This window comes from Lipophrys pholis (assembly GCF_963383615.2).
Source record: "Lipophrys pholis genome assembly, chromosome: 6".
NCBI lineage: Eukaryota > Metazoa > Chordata > Actinopteri > Blenniiformes > Blenniidae > Lipophrys > Lipophrys pholis.
This window is the reverse complement of record NC_137629.1, coordinates 22752145-22777826: the sequence shown is the minus strand read 5'-3', so window position 1 is coordinate 22777826 and position 25682 is coordinate 22752145. Positions and strand designations below refer to the sequence as shown.

Genomic DNA, 25682 nt, shown 5'->3' with positions numbered 1-25682 from the left:
TGTGAGGAAACCCAGTTGCATGCTCTAGATATTGGACTGTCCGCCAAGTGTGCAAAAAAACCAACAACAACCCAACAAACGATCTTGATTAGTTCACTGATTAAAACTCCCTCAATCAGGGGGTTATCCGGTGTTTGAAATAACCCCTGCATGTGAGCTGTGAGTCAATCAAAAGCTCAGGGAGCTGCTTCTTACTTAAACTTCACATGGGCTCAATTGTGTTTTTGCCGAAAGAGAGTATTCAAAGGCACTCTTATGAGAAACTAATGACATAAACCTTGAAATGCACATGGTTGGCACATTACAGAATCATCACACATAAAGCGGGAGTCTAGGTCTTGCTGTGAAGATGCTGTTTGACATCAAATGCTTCATTATGTCTGTGGGTTCAGTCCTATTCAGTTTGTTCCCCTTTCAGTTTCAATCAATACTTTTCAGGAGTTTTAAGCGAGAGAGGAAACGTCTTCTTGGGGATGGTAAAAAGCCAAGCGGGGAGAAACAAAAGGCCCTATCTTGGCCCTGTCTTGCACAGCCAGACGTTTAGAGCAGTGTGTCTTGCAAGAACGGCTTAAGAGTTAATTTCCTGGCAGAGATTTGTAGGAGAGCAGCATCAACAAGCTGCTGCAGACTGGAGCATGAAAACCATTACTTCAATCCCTCACTCCCTGACATTAATAGGATGAATAAATGTTTTTGTTCTCCGCTTAATTTGGATGAATTCATTCAAATGGCAATGAAAACAAGTAAATATCCATCTCAGCTCCCCTCCTGATAATAAAAGACAAAGAGAAGTCGCTCTGCCTTCGCTCTTTCTTCCGCCTCCCATTTGAGAATTCTGCCCCGGCGCTGAGCTCCTTCGTCACATGCTAACCAAAATGACTGAGACTGGGAACACATAAGAAGCAAGGCTGACATTATGGGATGGGTCTATTTCAAGTTGATTCACCCACGCCACACAGGAGGTTGTCATGTTGAGTCTAAATCCATAGTAACTCAGAAAGTGGGTTTTTTTTGTGATTCTCGACATCCAATGGGGGGAGAAAAAAAAGACACACACACTCACTCACTCACTCACTCACTCACACACTCTCACACACTCTCACACACACTCACACACACTCACACACACACACACACACACACACACACACACACACACACACACACACACACACACACACACACACACACACACACACACACACACACACACACTGAGAGGCAACCAGACGGATTATATCCCATATATGAACTCAAATGTACATTTGATATGCCTGGAACAGTGAGTCAAAATCTAAGAAGGATTTCAAGGGCGATTTGTTTGCAATGCAGTCTGAGGCTCTGCAAGATGCATGATAATCTTTAAAAATAGTGCAAAATTGCCACTCCCGGGATTCGTCTACTGTGATATTGGCAGATGAAGTTGTACTGAAATTCGTCGTCATAGGTGGCTCCAGCGATTTTAACACATGCCGCCTTTAGTGGTAAGACGTAAACACATTTCCTTAAGGACTGTACTAAGAATAGCTCGGTGGTACTCATACCTTTGTTGAATATTTTAATATCAACCTGCTCCATAATTGCATTTTAATGCATTCATTCAGCAAATGTAGATACTAATCGTTTTGCAGATTTAAAAACTATAACGAGCATTTGAGGTACAATGCTTTCTTGTGCAGTAAATTTACCTGCCTAGTTTTACGTAGCCGCGCCACAGCCTACTAAACACTGAAAGTTACAGCATCAATAATAATAATAAGCCAATGGCACCGTCGACCACTTACAGAGCCCATTGTGGCTGCATAGTGAGCACTTTCCTGAGAGTGTAAAAAGGGCCGCTGCTTTTATAGCACAGACGAGAAGTGCCCAGAAGACATCCTATACTACAACTACTTAACCAACTTGCAGTAGAGTACAGTGTTTGCTTGAGGAGGCGATGGGCTCGCTGGGTGTCACTCAGCTCGCAGAGGAGCTCACAAGCCCTCCGTGGTGAAAAACAACTCGACAAACTGGCATGATGGACTATATTTCCACTATGCTCCAGCATTGTTCACACAAAGCCACAAATATCCTCTGCTTCCCAAATCCCTGGCTGAATTACCGACAGCCACTGTGTTTGGTTTAGGAGAGGGGCATAGGGGAGAAAGGGGCAGAGTCACACGCAGAATAACTCTGGCAGTTCAACAAATCAATGCTAAATCACCCGCGCTGCTGCTTCAGCGCTGAGAGCGCCGCTTTCACATACACTCATACGGTGGGTTGAGGTTATTTTGATTGGATCTAAAACTATTCTTTTGAAGGGCTGAATTGAGCCGACTGAGGTAAAAGTCCACAGCGCTGACGGTCGCGGCATAAAATGGTTGTGATCAGAAAGATATGGAAGATAGACATCAGAGGTCACAAATAAATCCTGTCAGAGGTGAAAACTCTCCACAAGTACACAGTACTACCATTCTCCTTTTAGAGAACTTGGCTGAACGGAAGGGTCTCACCTTGGATTTTGGCAAGAGAGGCAGCCTTTGTTAATTTTTAATGCATTTGGAAACTAGTAATTAAGTCCCCCCCCACCCCCCAACGGACTGGGAAATTGACATGCTCTGGAGAGCCAGTGAGTAATTATATTTGTAAAGAGCAGTGATACAAGATACTCCCCTCTGACTGGGACTCATTACACATCATTAGAGGGGAGCGGCAACTAGGCACACGCACACGCACCGGAGTGCACAGGACCCCACACGTGCACGCACTCACGTACGCGGTGCACGGGCGGCGAAGTGTCACACTTCCAGACGAGCAGTGTCTCGTTCCCTCTGTCTCACACGCGCACACAGATCAATGGACAGAAACCAAAACAGTGTTTCTCTTTGGTAAACAAACCCGGCTCCTCAGGTCCCCGACCGGGGCAGAGTGTGATGAGTCGCCACAGAAGAGTCCGGACGGTCTGAAACTCCATCCTCCATTCCTCATCTCCCGATGATCATAATGTGGTGGGTCAATAAGTAATTAAAAGATTAAATATGTAATGAATTCCCATTCATCTTAGAAGTGAAAGGTTGAAATATGAAACTTTCCGAATGGCGCCTCAGGAACATTGTGGTCCACCCTTTGAAGCCGTAATTACCATTACAGGAGAGTTACGTTAAGAGCAGCAGGGGGAAGATAGAGCAGCGCTACACGCTTACCAGACTCCTGTTTAATTGGAACAGGAATGGTGGTGATTCAACACATCTGGTTTTTAACACAATCTTGTGTCTTTTCTCTCTCTCTCTCTCTCTCTCTCTCTCTCTCTCTCTCTCTCTCTCTCTGAGTGTACTCGCGTTATGCATTTCACTGTCGCTGCCACATGCATATTATAAAAAACACACTGAAATATAGTTTGAATCCGCTGCGGCCTGTCGTCTGGAAAACACCAAACAAATGCTAAATCTATATTTCATAACATGCCGCGCACCCTTTGTCAGTAGTTTCACTTTGTTTTGAGAGAAAAGTTGAAAATCCCCACAAAGCCAGAACAAGTGTAAGTCTGAAAATTGTGCAATAAATATGAAGTGAACTGGAGAAAAAAAAAAAAAAAAAAAAAAAAAAAAAGAAAAGACATAAATAAAACATGCGTCAGTGTTATTTACCAGCCTGGTCTTTGTTGATTCCACATTAAACCCGTTTAGCGGATGTATTAGCGAGGGCTGCTGTTGCCTAATAGTTTAGGTCTATTGTTTCTGTGAAATGAGTTAAATATTCAGATTGTTGTGTGTATTTCAAAGGTGCTTATTGCATTATTAATGTGGTATTCAGATCGCCCAGGGACGGCAGGGAGAGCTATATTAGTGTCAGAAAGCGGAGTTTGAGTTGCCTTGTCTGCTTTCACTTTAAACTCATTATCTTGTCTAATTCTCTCTGCCTCTATTATTCCCTCATCCCTTTAAGCAGCCTAATTAAAAGGGCTTTCAATTTTCCATTAATATTTATCAATTTATTTATTCTGATTTTCTACGTGGATCTGCTTTACAAATAAACTGATTTTTCTTCGCTGAGTGTTTGCTCTCATCTGGCTGTCAGATGATTTGGTATTATGCTGCGAGTGACAAACCTTCAGCTGAGAGCACTGGCAAATGTACACTGTCCAATACAAACAGCTAATCTACTCCACTTAATGTTGTTTAGGCGAGATTAACGCCGAAACTGTTAGCGACACCCAGATTCAATAACAAACTGCAAACAAAAATAAAATGAAGACATGTGATTGCAATTTCTCATTTTCTGAGTGTCGCAATTCGTACTTTATGAGTGAATATCTTCAGACAGCTTAGTGTTAATTGGCCCATCATGGTGTGATTTCTCTCTGGCCTTGGTTTTTATTTGGTTTATACGAGTGTGTCTGTAATAACAGTTTAAAGCCGTACCATGGGGAGATTATCAGACCATGCTACAGCGATGGACATTATCGCTCAACTACATGCATCACTTCTTCTCTGCTCATTGCTCAGAATGGCTGCTGGGGAGCTCACCAAGAGAGCCGCTTTGCAGACCGTGCTTGTGTGTGTGTGTGTGTGTGTGTGCGTGCGTGCGTGCGTGCATGCGTGCGCATGCACGTGTTTCAGTGTGTGCATCTGTGGGCATCTGTATGTGTGTGAGGGGTGGCGCGTTGTTTTCGCTTTGTCTCGCTGTCTGTGCTCACAGTGTGTTTGTCGATATGGCAAAGAGTGTGTCCCTGAAAGTGCTCGAGCCCCGAGTATCTGTATGGGGCGTTCAAGGGTGTGTGTGCATGCATGTAGAATGACATTTAGTGAAATGTGGCAGCAAGAGAAGAAACATCTGACTCATAATTGAAGTGCCATGAAAGAAATATGATCATGAATCTGTATTAGGGTTACGTGCTCGGCGCCAAACCAGCAGCAGGAGCACGGGGCTGCGCGCTCAGCCAATCCTGCGACTACCTTACCACCCCGGAGGCTGATTTCAACGCTCAAAATGATACTCCCCAAAAATGACAGAGGAAAACACCGCGTATTCAAGGAGAGCAATGCTGATGGCAAAATCGATAGGCCGTAGCGCTCTCATCTCCATCAAAAAAAAAAAAAAAGAGTCTCAGGATGAATGTAGTAGTGCCTCCGTGATTCAACCACAGCAATCATCTCAATGTCCGGGAGGATAAAGCTGCACAGCTCTTCCGGCTGTTGACACGTGTGGGTCTATAAGCATCAAGGTGAGGCACACTGCTCTTTCAGGGACATTGTGAGTTGCATTCTTTTTTTTTTTTTTCTGCCAGAAAACGTCATAAAAACAGCAAAAGCCTAATGACACACATTTCAAGTGTAAGGAAATCTTATTAGATGCATCAGTGAGCTGCACTGCCATAGCAGAGTTAATGTATTTATTATTAAGATCATGAGAGCTGTGCTTTACAACCTGTCAATACAATACAGAGCTACTACTGCAAAGAAAAAAAAAATACGAAAATGCAAAAAGAAAACAGTCTGTGATTTTGCTAGTAGCTTACATATTTGCTTGATATTTGGATCATTAGTGAACCAATCAACAAAAAAATAAGTTTATTATTAAGTAGGTATTTGTGCCAATGAGTAGTCAGCACTACCTTTTTTGTGTGTGCAGTTTTCTAGTATTATAACTAGATCAGTAAACACTTCAACAAAGAGCAACACAAGTAAGCATTTCAAACATCTCCAACTGAAAATATACAGATACTTCACCCCCCAAAAAGTTTCTTATCTCCTAAAAGAGAGCGAGAGGGCGGGGGGGGGGGGGGCATATCTGTGTCAAGGTGATAAAAAATACATCCTTGCACCTGAATCACATGTAAAAGACAGCCCGAATCAAGCTGGATCAAAACACTGCAATAAAAATGTCAGTAGTCACTCCACTAAACCCCACTCAGGTGGTGCCATCTTTCAAAAGTGACCATGATTTGATGTCGTTGTTCACCTCTTTCACAAAACAGACCAAAACATCTACAACCTGACATAGATGTGGCACCAGGTTTGGATATTATTCGATATATACAGTACAGTTGCAAAAGTGTTCAAAGCTTTTCAAAGCTGTTGATTATGAAAATAAAAATCATTTATGTGTTTTTCCATTTCCGTTCTGTTTTGCATGCACATGAAATGCAAATGTTAGCAGTTAGAAAAGTGAAAAAAACAAACAAACACACATACACAGAAATATCCTTCAGCAGCGCCAATGCTTTTTTTTCAACTCGTGGTTTTTTAAAGGGTGAAATGATTTATTTTTCAGCTACTGTGCCCAGCCAATCAAAACATATTAAAACTTTGTTTGTAAAAGTTTTCAATATGTATTCATCTGGAACCAATCGGATCAATCTGTGGCACTGAGCCCAAAGCACAGAGAGACTGTGCTGTATTAATATTGCATTTCTGGCCAAGGTTCACACTGATGAATAACAAAGTGTCTTGTTGAATCTTGTATTGTTCTTACTTGGATATTTTACTTCATTGCATAGATATGATGAACACAGTCAGATACTTAAAGCTCAAAACTGGAACACACAACTTCGTGAAAACACATATTTCTGCTTGGCGTTACCTACCTTGATAACAAAACAACTTAAATCTAGCCAATCTGTCAGCAAAAACGGAATAATAACAATAATGTTGTTTTGCTTAAAAAAAAGAAGAAAAAAAAAGAAGGATTTGTTGATTTGTTGAAATGTGCAATGAAATTACAAGCAAAATTCCAAAGCCAATAAACATTAAAATTTGAATTTCACATTTAAGTAAGTGTAGCTGCTCCACTTTAAATAATAAAATAAAATAAAATAAGTGAGGGAGGAAATAAAGTGTGTCAGAGAGACGGATGGAAAGGTACAAAGCTTGGGTAGTGCGCTAACAAACTCCATTTTGTGTTGCTGCAGCTGTTTCCATGGAGCTCTCTGTCGCTCTCTTTTGCGCTCACTCTCTCTCCTTCTTTCTCACTCCACTCCCTCGCTCTCTCTCTTTCTCTCTCTCTCTGTCACACACACACACACACACACACACACACACACACACACACACACACACACACACACACACACACACACACACACACACACACACACACACACACACACACACACACACACGCACGCAAGTGTCTGAAAGAGGATTCAGCTGTGTGAGTCAATCTGCAACCAACCGCAACTCAGGGAACCTCTCGTTCCCTCCGAACAGACTCTTCTCCTCTCCTCCATCTCTCCAGCATCACGCCCATCTCATCATTTTTTCCAACTTCATTACAATAATTTCTTAATTTATTCCAAACCCTAGTCACAACAACAAACCCACATTCGGCACACTCAATTACTGTGATTTTGATCCATGAGCACCACATCAACAAGAAGCACAGGAGCAGCCCGTGTACTCGCAGTCCTGCGCTTTTCCTTCAGCTTTATTTGGAGTGCATATGGCAATCAGTGGTGCTCATTACACCTAGGCGCCCTACAAAGATGCCCCAGAAAAAAAAAAATGTCCTTGAAGGAGAGGGAAGGGAGGAAAAAGCGGGAGAAGGGAAAAGATGCTTACCAAGAACTCCGACGCGGTAGTTGAGAGTGATAACGATGACATTTCCGTAGCTGGCCAGGACGCTCCCATCGATCATGTTGCCCGTCCCCTCCATGTAGGATCCTCCGTGGATGTAGACCATCACAGGCTTGGCCCCGGTGTCTCGTATGTCTGCAAGAGCGGCCATCATTAACACATTCACATTGCCGTCCACCCACTCCGATCAAGGGTCAGCTCAGATTCAGACATAGCAGTAACAGCAAATGGTGGCAACAAACAGACAAGCTGATGATCACCTCCCAGATACCAGCTGTAATCATGCAGTCTGCAGGCTTACTTCTGTAAGTGGAAAGAATAATCTGGACTTTCTCCTCTGGAAGAAACTAAGTAATATCTACTCTTTATATGACTAGTTTTAACATTATCAGTAAGAAACCATCTCAGCTCAAAATGGGATGAAATACAAACCAAGCTATCGGGGTTGTATTTGGTTTCACATGAGGCAAACCAACTTCCTAATATAGACACGCAGGAAGCCATTAGGGAGAATAAAGAGAGAGGTACCCTGACACGTCTCTGAAGCAGGGAGAAGGCTAATCTGGCTTGACAGTGATAGGGAAAACGCACTGGGTAATTACACAATGCTACCTTGCACCTTCTTTTTACACCGGCCCACTGTGCTGCAGCCATTTATTTGCACGGTGTTGCTCGAAAATGTGGTTAGTTGAATTTGTGCTTTGGTTTTGGCAAAATGTTGTTTATTTCATTCCCCAGGCAGAGTTTGATACCCAGCTGGAGCGACACTCCAGCCAGATAAAGCACATCCAGAGGTAGAGGGGAAGAAAAAAGCCTCTGTCTGAGGAATGGACTGAATTACTGACTGGCTCGCTCGAGCTGGGAGACAAGACAAGAGACTCTCTCTCATTTTCGCTCCTGCTCTCCCCCCGCGTGCTGTGTAACTTCTCGCCTTCCCCTCCCTCACTTTGTATCACTTTCACTCACAGACTCTCCCCTGTCTCTCCCTGTTCCACTGCCGCCTTCCCTCCATCTCTGGCCAACTCCCTGCCTTTCTTTTTTCCTCAACCCTGAGAGTGGTGAGAATGAGAAAGGGTAGGAGGGCAAAGAGTGAGCAAGAGAGAAAGAGAGAGAGCGAAACTAAGGGGAATAATAAGAAGGAAGCTTCCAATTTAAAATGGTGGTATTGTAATTTCAGTGGACCCAGAGCCAAAATTCGAAATCCTCAAGAGCAGCTCATCGCGGACCACATCCTGCACGGTTCAATCTGCATCAACTGCTCGTCATTACGCACCCCATTACATTAGCATGCTTGATACAGAGGGCAACTACTCTAATATCTTTTGTAAAGACACGTTCTATTCTCTGTAACCCCTATAGCAAAGCTTAGCCTTGATTCACTGTTTTTTTCATTATTCCCTTGGTTATTCATGGCCCTGTTAGCTTTAAAAGCAAAGCAATAACTTGTGTATGATGTAGCCTTATTTATGGCTTCCTTTATCTCGCTGGTATCTGAGAAGGCTACACAGTGAAATGTAATTTATAGCTGACACTTCTCTATGCACACACTTATCTTAGACAGGAGGAGGAGGGGATGCATGGGGTGAGAAAGCATGGAAAGTACAGTCAGAGTGGGAGTCGGGGAGGGAGGTGGACGGCAAGACGATATCCTACACAAGCTATTTAAACAAATGGGCCACAGATACAACGAGAATGGCAGAGAGGAAGAAGGAACAAGGGGCAGAAATAAGAAAAAAAGAGATTAGTCATGTCAATGTTATCAGTCACCTCTTTTGTTGATTCACATCATGTCTCCATGACAACAAGTTAAATCCCTTTGGGAGAGCGATACAGTACAAAACATCGAAGCTCCACTTGTTCTAATCTATTTATTGAGTTGATCTGATGTGGGAGGTGTCACATAGATGTGATATACAGCTCTCACTGACACCGTGTTGTTGTCAGGAGAAGTAATGCATGCAACAGATCCAAATTGGATTTTGGCGCAGAGCTAAGAGAATCATTTCTTTTTCGGATATATCTGTATCTGATTGGTAGCACAGCATGTGGGGGATAATAAGAGGTGGAGCTCCACTCAACCAGTCAGGTCAAGGTTGATCACAGCAGAGGGCCTAATCTGCTGAAACAGGTAACTAACAAAGTACGTAAAAAACAAAACAAAAACAAGCCGTTCCTGATTGAAAAAAATATTTCCTTGGGAAAAAGGTCATGAGATCATCATACATAACAATATTGTCAAGATTGTGCACAGAGCTGTGGTGGAAAGGAAACAGAGATACATTAATAAACAGGTATATTTGCAATAGAATCCCATGCACCAACTCCAAAATGGAAACCAGAACAACTAAAAATCATGTTTTAAACATTAACAAAACAAAATAAATATAAAAACAAATTACGAATGACAAGATGTAGATGAAAGAAATGTAAAGTGAGCATAATAGCTAAATAATGAACGCACACTCAGACATCAATTTTCTCAAACACTTTGTTCAACCAGACTTGTGAGACCATGCATTAGATACTATGCAGCGATACGCACTCATACACTCGCAGCATATTTTAACAGCAAATAATTATATCATGGCATAAAAATAAACTGAAAATTGCTCAATGAATACATAAATCAGACGCTTCCTATCTGGACACTGGCAGGGAGAGTCACACTAAAAAATACATCACAGGGCATGAATTTTAAGAAAAAACTGAGGGGCAAACCTTTCATAGGTGCCTCACAGTGCCTCTGGACTGATTGGAGTGTCAGTGGGAGGCATAACTCAACCCGGAGCTGAGCCGATAAGTGTTGCTGCTGTGAGTGAAACCCACCAGGAGGGCTTGGAGCACTCCCTCCTTCCTCCCGCTATCTTATTTTTTCCCCTCCACCTGTGCCTCCACCCTTTTTGTCCTATGCCTCTCACCCCATTGAAAGCAGTCAGTCATATATCTGACGGTAAGCGCCCCCAGAACGCGGCCCTGACACTTCGGAGTGGGACAGGACAAAGGCGAGTGGAGATAAGTGTCGGTGGCATTCACTGTGTCAACACTTGGCGAAACATGGTAGCTGTCAGCGGCTATCAGTGAGGTCTGAGGTAGGTGAACGGGTGACAATGTCCTGATGTGGCAGGACATGACATGCACCCTACTGTAGAGCTCTTGTCAGGCCAAGCTTGGCGGTTAACTCATGACAAGTCCATTACTGGCCATGCTCACGTTAAAGAAACGGGATATAGTTTATCTGGTGAGCGCCTCACAAAACAGGACAATGCAATTACAGCAAATTATATAAAGGCTTATGTCACTGTACGAGCCACTGACAGTCTTCTGAATGTCACAGGACGTCTGCTTGATGTTCCTTCAACGCTGAATCAAATTAACTGGCTATGTGTGGGTAGGCCTTGGAGGGGGAAATCAGCAGAAGTCTAGGAACACAGAGTAACATTTTTTTTTCTGTTCTGGACAAACAAAACACAGAAGAAGGAGAAAAACACCCCACCCCCCACCCCCCACCCCCCCGCCCCCCCAAAAAAGAAAAGAAAGAAAGCGTGGTTGCTGCCTTGCCGTTTCTATTTTAAGCCAGTGGACTTTCAGTGGACAGCACATCTTCAGGAGTGAGGAGATGGGCAGGAAAATAGCACCTTATCGCTGGACTATGTTACACCACACAATGCCTGACATTTCTGAGCAACCAAGGTGTCTTATGTGGGTGAATGTACATATAAATATGTATACACACACACACACACACACACACACACACACACGCACACACACACACACACACACACACACACACACACACACACACACACACACACACACACACACACACCAGAGTGGCCAAAGGAAATGTGCGAGCTTCTGCTATGAATCTTGACGAAGCTACCGTAAATGTAATGGGAGGAGTGACCTTTGTGTAAAGGTGATTTCTTGCTGCCTGGCTGCTGTGTTTGACACAGACAGAGTGTATATATGTATGCGACTAGAGGGAAGAAAGAGTGCGATTGACAGTAGTAACTGGGCAAATCGAAAGGGAATACTTGGTGGGAAGCCTACAAGGCCAAAGTGCCTCGCAGCCGGCCTGGATCTAGACGAGAAGGAGAAGAAGTGCTGTCATCCCAAAGACTCACCAACAGCTGTTTGCGCCCAAAGTGAATGAGGAGTCTTTGGAGAGAGCCTGCTGTCGGTGGTGCCGGCGACAAAAGATGACATTCTATTGTAGAAACCCACTGAAGGGTTAGACAAGGGCACACCAACCAACACATTACATTACTCTCAGACGGGGAAGTACGTCTCTCCTTACTCTCGTTCAATTCATCAGATATCTTAAAAGCACTGTGTTTTTACATGGGCTTTGCTTTCCCAATTATTCATTGGCACTCGACAATGAAAAAGAAAATAGATGACATTAACAGCCTACTTCTATCATCCTGAGAAATACTCCAAATTATACCCTTGTGGGTCAGCTATTAGCAGCAATGCATATCTTGGAAAGAGGCAGGGAAAAAGTCTTCCAGATATTTTTGCATCAATGTACTTCGAGGGGGACAATTCCTCATCCGCTGCACAGCAGAGTGAACAGGATAGTGTCAGAATGGAGAAAATAGAGTGTGAATTGCCCCCACTGTCGATTTACCACTCTCCAGGCTGCCTTAGTTGAGCAGAGGGCTTTGCTGGATGGGAATCCAGTCAGGCCTGTGCAATGGAATTAATGGTAATACCCAGGCAGGTGGGGCTCAGCTCTGCTCCCTGGCACAGCAACGATGGAAAGCATCTCTGAGGGTGGGGGCATGCCCACATGCGTGAGTGTGAGTGTGTGAGTGTGTGTGTGGTGTCTTCTTCAGTGCTTGCTTCTGGAGCTTGAAAGCGAGCACTGTTTATGGGAACAAGTGTGTGCACTTTTTAATGGATGTGGGTGTGCATGTTTGAGTGTGTGCACACATGCACTGGGTGGAAGCATTCCTTCTGATAAGAGCTGGAGCCACAAAGTGCCAAATGACAGACACCACACACACACACACACACACACACACACACACACACACACACACACACACACACACACACACACACACACACACACACACACACACACACACACACACACACACACACACACACACAGATCTATTTTTCATCAGTGGGAGAGGGCTGAGGCAGCAACGGTGCGAGACACTCGAGAGGTGGAGTGGGGATGGCTGCTTCTCCCAGCCTATCATTGGGCACAGTACCTCAGCACCACTGCCATGTTCCACCTGGGAGATTTACCTCCTACACAGCCCCACTTCCTCTATTTACATGCCCACCTTTATCTAACAACAGCAGGTAGGTGATTGAAAGCTTGCACTCCCTTTTACAGTGCAATAACGGCCTCTGTAAAAGTGAGTCTTGATTGTGGGCTGGTGTAAATCACAGCAACTTGGCCCACATGCTCGTGTTGCTGGAGGGAGCGTCGTGTAGAATTTGAATGCACTTCGGGGGTGCCAGGGGGTTGACTGTTGCGCAGACGGACAGGCAGAGACACAAAAGGACAGACAGCAAGAGACAGGAGGAGACTAGCTGATATAAAGGCTAAGAGGGAGAGCCTCAGGGACAGCTGGCAGACAAAGAAATACATAGAGGAAAAAAGGTATCGCACTCTTAAATTTATGATTTACTTCATCTGTTTCTTGTAAATTTAGATACTGCTATTCAATTACATATCGTACATTTGCTTGGCAATAGTAAAACTCTTTTATGGTCCACACATTTATTCAGACCAGACATCAAGAGTGTGTCTATAGGGTTATAACAGTGAGGAGGGTAGTTCAGAGGGAGGAAGCGAATTAGCCCAGGATAGACAGACTGCCAACTGAGACAGCATGACAACGCTGGGATGAACAGACTGAGAGATGGAGGGGGTTAGACAGAAAAACCAGACAAGACAGAAGCTCCGGCAACTGAATGAGAATATGTGGATAAGAGGTGCAACAGCTAGAGAGTGAAAGAGTGAGAGTCCTGTTCATGTTGTGATTCCACTTGCCCTTTAGCTTGAATACAAGCATTGGATTTTCACTGGTAATGTGCTCAAGTACATTTACTGTAGACATTACCTACACTGATAGCGGAGGTACTTGTGAGTGCAGTAATAAGTAAGACAGCTTACAAGGACTTTGTGGTTTATGCAGTGTACTCACCCATTGCTTCAATGTTTTTATTGTTTTCTTACTTGCAGAAGTAACAGTTCTCAGTCGGAGGAAATTACAGAGGAACAAATGGGTCTCCTCAGACAATAGTTTCATTTGTCAGGCCATGACAGTTCAACACATTTACCAGAACAATGGAAATCTTCCGGATCATGTTTAGGAATTGATGGCCAACTCTGTTACACATGCATTAGTTACGGTGCTGTGGCAGAGATCCTGCTGGGACCGTATTGTGCTTCTACGGTGATGTTTGTTAAATAGTGTTAGATGCGCTCAGTACAGAATAGACTTGTCACATTTTCAGTGAGGCCAGTTTAGCACAACAGCTTGGAGAGCAAGCCACTGCGTGTATGTAAAGACTTGCCAGACAAAGGGATCGGCACTTGTCAGCAATTTTAAACGGACTTAGGGCTACATCCTGATGCATGTGGGCTTGCTTGAAGGAAGACAAACCTGCACACGCATGCATGTATACACACAGACAAGTCGAAGGCTGAAGGCAATTTGGCTATGGATGCAAACGCTTGCCCTGGGCTTGAATGAGCAAATACCTGCGTGTCAAAGCAGTGCCATGGCAACGCTTCCTGTTCTGTGATCAAGGCCAACATGAGACTTCTTTTGGAGCGAAGAGCCCACTGGCAAAGAGAGAGGTTCCTAAGAAATCCTTAAACATCTGGAAAGCACCCAGCAGTGGTTTAAGACTCACTGCAGGACTCAAAGCAAATGCATTAGCTCAATGTGCCAACATTCAAGAAAAGGAAAGGAAAACAGAGCAATTTAGTGTGATGGTGAGAATAGTGAGTCTCTATGCACTATGCCCTAAACATAATCACGTCATAGTCAGCTTTAGTCCAGACATACAGTTTAACTTTATCTAAATCTACACAAAATGTGCAAAAATCTAATCTGTTCACAAGAAACAAAAGGAGACTTTACCTAGATACTCAGCATCGTGCCTTTATCACCTGCCCTGCCTCTCTGGTGAAGGAAGACAAGGGCGGGGCGACATCAAGGGTTTGATTTAGATTCAGAGACTTAAGCCGTTTCTGTTGCAGCACAAGAATCGTCTCTCATTCTAATCTCGGCAGAGATCCACCCTGAGCCAGGAATATCCCAAGATAAATATGGAAAGTGAACAATGCGATTGCTGAGCAGCAACTTCCCATTTTCTACACCTCTCGCCTCTAATCCTCTCCAGCAGCACTCCTGAACTGCCGCTCCTCATCTAAATCTGCCGGCAGACCGGGCGAACAGTCCGATATTGCACTGCTGCTTCACATCCCCACTGCCATTACCGCCACCAATACAGCCGCTGGCCACACCTTGAAAAGTGTCTCTCACCATTGCGCTGCCCTTGTAATAACAGTTGTTCCAGCCACCATGAGATGTTAAAACGATTTAACCTGGGCTTGGTCACCGAGACAGCTGCTCGGTCCCATCCGACTACAAAGGCAAGCACTCTTTTGATCTGCTGAGGAGCTCACAAACAAGAGGCGACACATTCACTCACATGCACGCTTCTCGGCAACAGTGCTCTACAGATTGTGACGTGACAAGTGGGACTGATGATATAATTTGCAAAAAAACCCAAAAACAAAACAAAGCAAAAAAAACCAAAAAAAAAACCAGAATAAAATCTGTAAATGATCAAAAAAAAAAATAGTGACATCTCCGGAGGAAAACCATGCACCATCTCTTTTTTTCACCATGAGAAATACCTTCGTCTTCGTCACCGTCGTTATCCGATAAATCCTCGCCCTGTTTTTTTGCATGGGCCCCTGTTATTGAAGCAGGGAGAGACATAGAGAGGCACAAGGAAATTCAAAATAGCATGTTTGAAAGCATAATGATGGGAAAAGAGGCATTTGAAGAAGAACAGTTGCATGTAATAATACTGTTAACTAAAACACATTTCGTAACAAAAATAAAATAAACCATTTCTACAAATACCGTCAGAGACACACTTTCATAGTTCAATAAATTCACTGTTTACACTGAGTAAAACTGACATACCTGGCATAAATGAATTAGGAAAAAAATGCTTTCAGTATTATCAGAGCATATATTTATTGTAGAGTCATACACCACTGGCATTTTCAGGGGATCTAAAAAGTGGATATAAAAAAAAGGGTATTGTAGGTTTTTCTCATAGCAATGAAAGCCACATCATGTAATAATCTCTTTCTCATTCATATGGCAAGATCATTGCTAATTTATGCAGAAAAATGCATTTGTTTTCACGTCTACCTGACATCCATTTCTTAGTTTGGCATCCAGGTTAAAAGAAACAACAGGAGATCAAAACACTGGTAAGCTAAACGACATAGAAACCTTGATGCAGGAACCTGCTGAATGAACAGGTTTTAAACTATGGGAAGCATGTGCAGGGTTGCAGCTTCCCTTGAGGTGCCGAGATCTGAATAAATCACAACATAACATGCATCAAATCCACGCAGTGAGGCGTGCAGTATACTTCTGCTCGTCTCTCTGCCCTAAAACAGGAGGTAATATGTTGTCCTTGTACTATGTGTAATTATAATCTGAAAACCCATCCCTGAGGCAGCTGACCACCATGTACAAATATAGCAAGGCAGCCCTTTCTCGACCTCCCATCTACGCAGTATATCCTGTTGAGAATGTGGCATCCTTGTATGATTATTAATCAAGTAGAATCACAATGCTTCTGATGACCTTGAGCTTTTCCTGCAGCACATCGACAAGGTCGTTGTCAAGAGAAATATATTTATTTCATAAAGTCAAAAGAAAATGATTGAACTGGGATTTATTGAATTACTCCAAGTGTAGGAATTTTGTTTTATCAGGAGACACAAGTTTGCCTGAAACAAACCTGACCTGCACTAACATCAATTAGCAGGAAATTAATAGCCATTTTGTCAGGGAAACTCCGATCTCGATTCATGTAAGTCATTACAAGATTGTTCTCTTCTCACCACCTTCGAGCAAAATATAAACATAGTGGAACAATTTTATTTTATTTTAGGGAAATTGTCTTTTGTTCTTTTTTTTCAGAAGTGATCTCTGTGTGAAGACTAAACTTATTACATGTTCAGAGCATTTCTTTTGATTTCAATTTATAATTATTGCCTGCAGCTCAAACACTTAAATAACCAATGTTGCTCATCCGTGGTGTCAAGAACAGGCACAGTCACAAGAGTGTTATCTGGGCTACACAGAAGAGCTGGACTGTTGTTCAGCGGTCCAAAGTCCTCTCTTCAGATGAAAGTAACTTTGTGTTTCATTTGTAAATTACTAATTTACACCCTCTCTTCATAGTTTCACACTATGAAGAGAGAGGAAAGGCTCAGAATACAAGTTACTTTTGGTTTAGTGCCAAGTGTCCACATTCAGTGAGGATTTGGGGTTTTGTGTCACCTGCTGCTGTTGGTCCACTGAGTTTTATCAAGTCATCGCATTTGTCTACCAGGAGATTTTGGATAGCTCCATGTTTCTGTCATGTTTCACGGAGAAGCTGATTTTCTGGAAACTGGCGCCTGCCCACAGTCACAGAACTACTCACAACTGTGTAGTTACTGCGCTTGATTGGTTGGCCAACTAATCTGACCTAAGGCCTTTAGAGAATCTATGAAGTATTGTCAAGAGGAAGCTGAGACACAAGATCCACAATGCTGAGAAGCTGGAGGCTGATATCAAAGCAACCTGAGCCTCCATCATGCCTCAGCACTGACACAGGTCTCCATGTGCAAGAAGAAAAAACATGCACAAAAAAATATGTAGTCATTGCTTGAGTCAACATGCTTTTCAGGAGTATTACTTCTCTGTGATAGCATTATTATTAAGTCTTTTCCATTGAATTTTAAATCACTTGTTTTTTGATGATCGTGAACTGTAAGCCATATGAACTGAAGACTAGAAAGGATAAAAGGTTTATACAATATTTTTTTGATAATATTCCAAACATTTTGATTGAAAAAAGAATTCAGGGAAAACTCCTTTTTTTGTAATATATATATTTTCATTCATGTGTGAAATGTAGTAAATTAGTTGGACTCAGATTGGGCAAATGAAATGTTATAACTTAACATCGATGGCACAGATGTCCGTTAAACAGGTTGCATCTGCGTGAATGCAACATCCTGTTTAAATAACTCATCTATAGTTAATTAGTAGACGCGAGCCATTGTAATGCATAATGTAAAAGGCCAAGTGTCATGACATTTACTGAGTGCATCTGTGCTCGGAAGTGGAGAGGTGATTTAGAAATTGTTTTCTGTTGCTTACACTGTAAATTCGTTAATCACTTTTGTGTTATGGAGTGTACTGAATAATGCAGTATACATGGGGTTTTATATTAGCTTTTTGAATGCAAATGTTGAAATGTTAGTTATTCCTTTGTGCCACTTTGTTGTCCAGTACGATGACCAAAACCATTAGTTATCAGCCTCATCAGATGCCAGATCTTTATTTATAGAAGCGCACCATTTAGTTCTCCATCTTATACTCAACTCAGTATGGCACCAAGTGCAATAGAAATGTCTTTACCAGCTTCGTAGCAATGCTACACGTTGATTGAGGCACTGCTTGTGAATGCCAGTTTTTAGATTTTGGAAAATTGCCAGTCGAATGCAAGTTGTTTCAAAGTGTATTTTATCCCGTCAGTGCATCAGATTGACATACAGTATTTCCCCCAAGTATATTTTAAAAACACGGTGAAAAATGGAATTGTGTTAACTTTGAATCGTGTTTTATTACATAAATAACGTGCTGTTTATTACAATCATCTTCAAAAATTTACTAAAGCACAAGCTCAAATAATAATTGAAAAGGTAAAGGTATTTTGTAGAACTCTCTATCCTTCCCAGGACTAGGATGTTTTTCTCTTGGTGCTTTATAATCTTGAGGTAGCAGAAACATTTGCATGGTTGACTCCACAGCAGCCTCAACACCTTTCTTCAATTCTTGTTAACAATTACAATTATTCCAGCATTCAGTGTGCCATTGACATGGTGGAACAATTGGGCATATTGAGCGATACTGCTTTGGACAGGCATGGATTGGATAGCAGGTGTCGACAGGGAAGCTTTGTCACTTTGAATTGTGTTTTCTTTAAGCGTGTGTGTCCAACGTTCGATCCATAACAACAACTGCAAACATGCGACATTTGCATTGACTCAACTTGCAAGCCTATATTATGACCTTGGATCTTTTGAAGTGATGCCATTGTAAAAGCGAGTGACAATAGAAGAAGACGACGATGAAATGAGAAGTCTCTTTGCACGGCGGGCATTCAAATTTGCATTGCCACAAAACAGCCAGGCCCCCGGAATAACGGCTATTATTCATCTTTCCTGACAAGAAAAATAGAAACCTGTCACATTTTTCAAAATCAGGTTCAAAGAAAACACATGTACTTCTTACATAAAGGGTATTGAAATTTCACCATTTCAATAAGGGGACATTGCAAACTGAAAAAAGTGTCTAGTAGTTGGCCGTAAAATTTCACATGACTATACACTGGAAAGCACACGCATGTGCATATACACTCACACACACACACACACTGACACACAGACACACTTCTCAGTCTCTAGAGTCTTGACTGAATCCACAATCCACTCAATACATCGTGGAAGGGCTGAATGTTAACTGCTTTTCCTTTGCTGGAGAAAGGTTCACTGACAATAGATGGGCCGTGGAGTTAAATATCAGAAAGGTCAGAATGTGGAAAGGGACTTAGTGAAATGTTGCAGCCTTGACAATTTAGACCCGTTATATTCAGTTGGTAATCCTCAGGTGGCCATTTTCCCTTTTCAAAATGCTCAGCTTCGTCTCTCTCTCTCTCTCTATGTCTCTCTTTTTGTGTCCACACTTACCATCTTTCTCTCTTGGTCTGTCGGTCTGTCTATCGTCATCTCTCAATCTGTCTCCCAGTGCAGAGGTTAAGAAACAGCTTGGGAGGGACACATAAGAGAGAATGATGGAGAATGCAGCTAAAAGGTTAAGGAGGCTGTAATCCTGCAGTAAAGGACAGCCAAAACTCACACTGCGCCTCAGCTGTTCCCAAAAAAAGAAGAGAAAGAGGAGAAAAAAAAACACAAAAACACAAATAAAAGGCAGCCATGTTGTCTTTCAGCCTGTCTGCAGCTCGACGACTGAAAGAGAATATTTTAAAAGGGACCACAAGCCTCGGTATGGGGACGCAAGAAAAACAAACTGAGGTTTCTTACCTATAGTTTTGATCCCGAATAGTGAATTTATTCAACATTTAAGCAAAAAAAAAAAAAAAAGAAGAAAATATGCTGTAGAAGCATCTTAAGAAAACAATCACATGGATTTTAGCTTTTTAATCATCGGTCAGGCCCAACTGGTATCTAAATTAGTGCTGCGCCATAGTTTAGTATGCAGCAGTGTCGCCTTTATACTGATTCAAAGGGTCTCTGTGCCAGAGTTAAATAAGTATGTAGCCTTTAACAACTAAATCAAAAACAATTCCAAGAGGTATTTAAGGATACCCTGTAGAACTTTATTTACCCCCGTGGTGGGGGAGTACCCCCCCCCCCCCCCCCCCCACACACACAGTAATTGTTTGCCCCCTGCGTGTGTGCACAAATGCATATGAGTGTATTACACTGCAATTTACACTGTGAAGTCGGTGCACCGCTGTTCTATGGGCAATAGATAGTAATATCACACCAGGAAATGTGGCATATTGCCAGCAAAGGTAGCAAAGACAAAGGCTGCCAATCAGCAAGCATCGATATAAACAATGCATGAAATGAAATATTTAAACATCTGATTTGCAACTGTTAGACGAGGAAAGCAAAGCTCGTGACTTGTTTCAAGCTGAAGGATTCCAGCAAAGGACTCTAGTGAGAGGCTTGACTTAGAGTCATTAAGACACTATCAACATTGTGTTTGTGAAAGAATTGCCCATTTTTGTCTAGATACAATTTACGGGGGGATGTAATTTCAGGAAAATGTGAATATAACGATCCATATTATTGTGCAGCCATGGGGTATGTATGTTTACAATCTATTTAAGCTTGGGAAAATATTAGGGGCACGCCTGTGTTCGAAAGCTGTAATTGATGCCGCAAATTGTTTTCCTCTTGGGCTTTAGGACTTCACAGCCTGTGTCTGCGATTCCTCTTTTTAATTTGGGACAAACAAAGCCCAGAACAGAGATACTGAGCCTTGGAGAGACTGTAGAAGTCCAGCAGCGGGAGGCCTCTGAATAGGAACTTCCTGGTTCGGTCACGTCTTGCATCTCAAGTCAGTGTGATAGAATCTGTTGGCTGACTGCAGCCCTAACGCAGTGAGGTCATCGACTGTAGATGATCATAGAAGATCGTGCGCGTAATTTCTGTAAAACAAAGATGGGGGGGGGGGGGGGGGGGGGGGGTTGTCTGTTCTGTTTTCTAGTCCCACGAGCCAATATTTGTTCTTGTTTTCTTGGAAAGTTTTTTGCCCTGTCTGCTTGGCGTACAGATTTCCTCGGCAGCTCTTGGGGGGGGGGGGGGGGCTCCTCTCTCCAAGCGTGGCTGAGTTGGCCAACCAATGTGATTACCATGCTGTGTTACTGTCTGCCATGGTCCTTCTGCAGTCTAACCAGGGTTCTTCAACAGTCTTCACAGCATCTGGAGGTCATCTGTTAAAAGGAAAAATTGTCCCATGTTTCATGCTAGGGTAGTTAATCTACAGGTCTGGCAACTGATCGGACTATTCAGTACTGGCACTGAGCGGCGTAACACATGGCAGCCCGCTGCCTATGGGGACTGCATAGGAATGATAGTTGAGTGCTCTGAATCAAGCCAAAATGTACAACAGATTTTGCCGCACTTATCTCAAATAGATTCATGATGAGGGATGAATTTAGGAGTCAGGGAGGTTGGTCTCAGAGCATCTCTCAGATGCAGTTATTCGGAGAGACTAGTGTGAAGGACTCCAAGGACGAGATTTACAAGCAGGTTACAAGCAGTGAAAGAGACATGCTGTAAAATCCTGCAGAAAATAATGTGATTATTATATAAACAGACAGTGCACAGCACAGAGGACGCATACTATCACCACTACTCTGGCTCAGTGACGATCACATCGAAAGGATGTAATTTAACTCCTCTTTTTTTAAACTTTGTCAATCAATTTAACAATGTAAACCTCTTTTAAAGATAAAGATTGACCTCATCAGGATTTGTCCTCGCAAAATTGACCCATCTCGAGCCAATCTCGCACTCGGAGGCTGAATAGTGCTTAGCTGTGTCCCCGCACATCATTACCCCTCTCTTCACTCCATTCACTCTGACTGAGAGCAGAGAAAATGACTGAGTGATATAACCAAGGCTCCTGTGTCTCTAGCTCTGTCGCTGCTCTGTACTCTGTGTACGTGCTATAAGCCTACTTCAGAGGGAGAGAGAGATCGAGAGGGAGCGAGCTGTGGGCTACGGTGCTGATGTTGCACATTAGATCACCTCTACCTGACCTCAGCCGCTACCTGCTCGGACATCTTTGATATGCAGTGCTGCGTCAGTCCCTCAAAAAAAGGGAAGTCTTTCTCCAAACTTCATTTCTCTCAGAATCAACATCAAATCGATTGGGGATAAAGAGAAATGCTTTTTTGAATTTGCTGTCAAAATGAGCTGTGCAATTCTTCCTGAACAACCAACCAACCAACCACTGTGCTTCTGGAAAATGAACATCAACGCTGTCGTCATATTGAGCCCCCTATTGACTTTATATTCTAAATATGGAATGTGTCTTTGATCTTTTGTCAGGGTATATGACTTGGTAGTTTAAGGGGTTGCCCTCCAGTTAATGTGGAAAAATGAGCCACATCTTTGATATCAGCTCATCAAATGGCTTCTCTTCACAACGCTCAGCAGGATGCCGAAAGCACAAAATCCATAGGATAGACTTTCTCAGTTGTAACACCACACTTAATCCCTTAAAACCCAATTCTCTAGGAATGGTCTCATTACCAGCTTTCTCCCCCATTTTGTATGCCTGCATAACACTGCGTGGGTAATCACATGTTAGGCTTCTGCCTGACACACGTGAATTGTACTATGGACACATGTTGATTTTGAAGGTGACACATTTTCCCTCATCAGCATCGGTCGTAGCAAAGGTGCTTGAACGCCCGCGACGAGGGCCGCTTACCCTCCTCCTTTCACAACTGCATAGTGTTGCTTGGCAACAACCACACAACACACTCGTCAACAATGAAATACTATTAATCTGTCAAGAAAAAAAGTTACAATTATTAATTGTAAAATCGACAGCAGAGATGAAAGTCCTGAATATGCACAGTGTGTATGACTCTATCAACTGTACTGAAAGCTTTGCAAACATACAATGTGTGTGCACAAGCACACAGACACACATAGGGACTTTATAATCTTTATATGCAGTAATCCTTTCATTTCATTCTATTCAATCAACTGTTGAAACAAAATTAAAATCTTCAATGGGAGAGTTGATAAAATGGTTAAACTGTTCACTGTGATTTTTGTCAAATGCAAGTTTAACTTCCTTATTTGAAACATTTACCCGAAACCAAAGCATGCTTTAGAGGTTGCTTTCTACATTGCCTTAGAAGGATAAATTATGCTTCATTTGCACAGCTAATTCAACATAAGCCAAGATTAGTAGAAGCAGTGGGGGGAAAAAAAAAAACGAAAACCTCAAATAAAATGCAGCTCAAATAAAATTAGTTTCCTGTTAAGCTCAAAATGGCAAACTTTGGTTTTATAACTAACAGAGAAGCTGTACAGCAGTCAACACCCTCCGCAATGACATGTCAGAAAAGCAACACATGAAATTTATGATAAACCCCTTTTCTCATTACCGAACATGGGGAAGCTAATTGAAAAATTCCAACTGGAAGGTGAATATTAAATAGATAGTTCTGTGTATATTCCACAACTGGGACTAATTCAGAAGCAGAAGTGCCTGAAGGGGCCAGTCTGTCTCTTACAAAATTGGTTTACCAAAGCAGAATGTACAAGAGCGCAGAGTGAGAGGCCAGTCGCAGCCTCCTGCCTCCGTGGAAATCAACAACAGCCGAGGTCTCTCGGCTGAAACCGAATCTTGACTGCGAAGCGATGTGTGCAGGATCACAGTCTTAAGGCAGCTCACAAGGCCTTCAGGCAAGCCCACTTTTGTTATCAGCAGTGATATTTGAGCAGTTGCTAATGAAATCGGGCTGCGCTTCCCATGGCTGTGTGCGAGCATTCACCACATGGATAGATGAAAGCTGTCATGCCAATGAAATACCAGACCACCGCCTATTAGATCAATTGTGAATAATAAATTAAAGAGACAGGTGGCCCTCCACTTTTTTTTAGTGAAAATTAAATCAATGACTGAGGCCTTGGTGCTTTCAGGTGTCGTGTTTGACAAATACTTTCAATAAGGCTGGTGTCTTAAGTGCTGTCAGAGCTGTCTGAAACGTGACTAAAGTTCTTCAAGTACCAAGTCACATTTTTAGATACTATTATTCAAAGCACCGTTCAAAGCCGCACTCCTGCCTTTGATTTAATCGACAGTTGTAGGAAAAAATAAAAAATAAATACACTTCAAACATCAGCAAGTCATACAGTGTAATAAAGAAAATAAATACATTGCATGATTAGACATTTCAAAATGTATTACTTGACAAAGCTCCATTGTTTATTTAGGGAAGTGCAAATTTCACTCCTTGACTCACGTTCCCACAGTAAAACAACACAACAGCATGCTCACACATACGTCACAACCACTCACTCATCTCTCACACTCATGTCAAGGTTGATCTGAGTCACAAGTCCCATGTTCATCCCAATTAGCACTTTGATTTGGGAGTTGATAGGTGGTGATATTGGCAGCTTTGGAAGGATGCACCCATCACTCTCCTCTCTCTTTCACTCTTTCAAATCCTCCCTTTCGTTCCGTGCTGGCTGTTTCTTTTCTTTTTTCTTTTTTTTTTTGTTGTTTGTTTACATACCTCCTTTTCTACACATTTTCTTGTTGGGTTTCCTGGCACATTCCTTGGATATTCTTTTGACTGTAAAATGAATGGAAAAACTACAAAATAACAGCGAGATCTGGAAAAGAGATCGCATGTGACATGCAACAACTCAGAGGGAGTCAGACCCCATCTTCTCCCACTTTCCCTCCTCCTCCCACCCTTAAAGTCCTCATTAACAACAAGAACAACAGAGGACCTGTTGATAAAGTAACTGGGGTATTGCTGCAGAAATATTCCAAAATGGTGGAATGAATTTGCTGCACCCTGGGACACAAGAAGCCCATATTCACATGCACTTCTATTTAAGACCCATTACAACCACACAGATGGCAAGTGAGGCTAGATTTTTCCAAATTTACTTTTCACATTTTAATCTGATAAGTGATTTCTTTTTTATTTTTTATTTTATTTTAAGTTGCCCATTTAATTCTCAGAGAGCACTTAACATTTCAAGCTCATTTTCCTGTGTGTGCCTCCTTTGAGTGGTGAATAATGGGGGCCCTTAGAAACAGTTCAATGTTCCATGAATCAAAAACTTTTAAGACCGTCAGTCTTCGGAGAGCACAATCTATATTTGCCTTTTGCACAAAGCCTGCCCTGCATTTCACTTTGTGCAAAGACAAACTGCGTGAATCAAGGAGAGTAAAGGGTCTTACATAGGTCAGGCTGATGCCACAGGCCTCTCGTGTACCAGACAGAATATTTCACCAACCCTAGAGCAGATCATTCACTTATGAAGCAGGCTACTAATTGGTAATAACCCCAGAACAGTCAAGACAGTGAGGGTAGGAAGGTGCACCAAGTATCTCCAATCTGCTTCTTGTGTAAATAGATTAATTTTCTTTTTTTTTTTAATCATTACGTCTCATTGAGAAGCCATTTAGTCATCAAAAGAGGAACCTCTAACAGTGGCATGGAAGGGGAGAGTTGATGAAAAGACTAAATGAAGGATCTAGTCGAGAT

The 25682-nt window shown here is 42.5% G+C and overlaps 1 protein-coding gene across 7 annotated transcripts in view; it reads right to left on the bottom strand.

Annotated features, from left to right (window-relative positions):
• The window catches only part of nlgn3a (neuroligin 3a), a gene marked incomplete at both ends in the record, with an annotated part of 124101 nt that overhangs the window by 71376 nt on the left and 27043 nt on the right, over window positions 1-25682 (bottom strand). For 3 of the 7 annotated variants that reach the window (XM_080466088.1, XM_080466091.1, XM_080466090.1), the window contains 2 exons: window positions 7539-7688; window positions 15454-15513. In XM_080466088.1, the coding sequence (XP_080322214.1) occupies window positions 7539-7688; window positions 15454-15513 (210 nt within the window). Of the gene's footprint in view, window positions 1-7538; window positions 7689-15453; window positions 15514-24695; window positions 24756-25682 lie in introns of all 7 variants that reach the window. The other 4 variants (XM_080466089.1, XM_080466093.1, XM_080466092.1 and 1 more) reach the window with 2 other exon arrangements.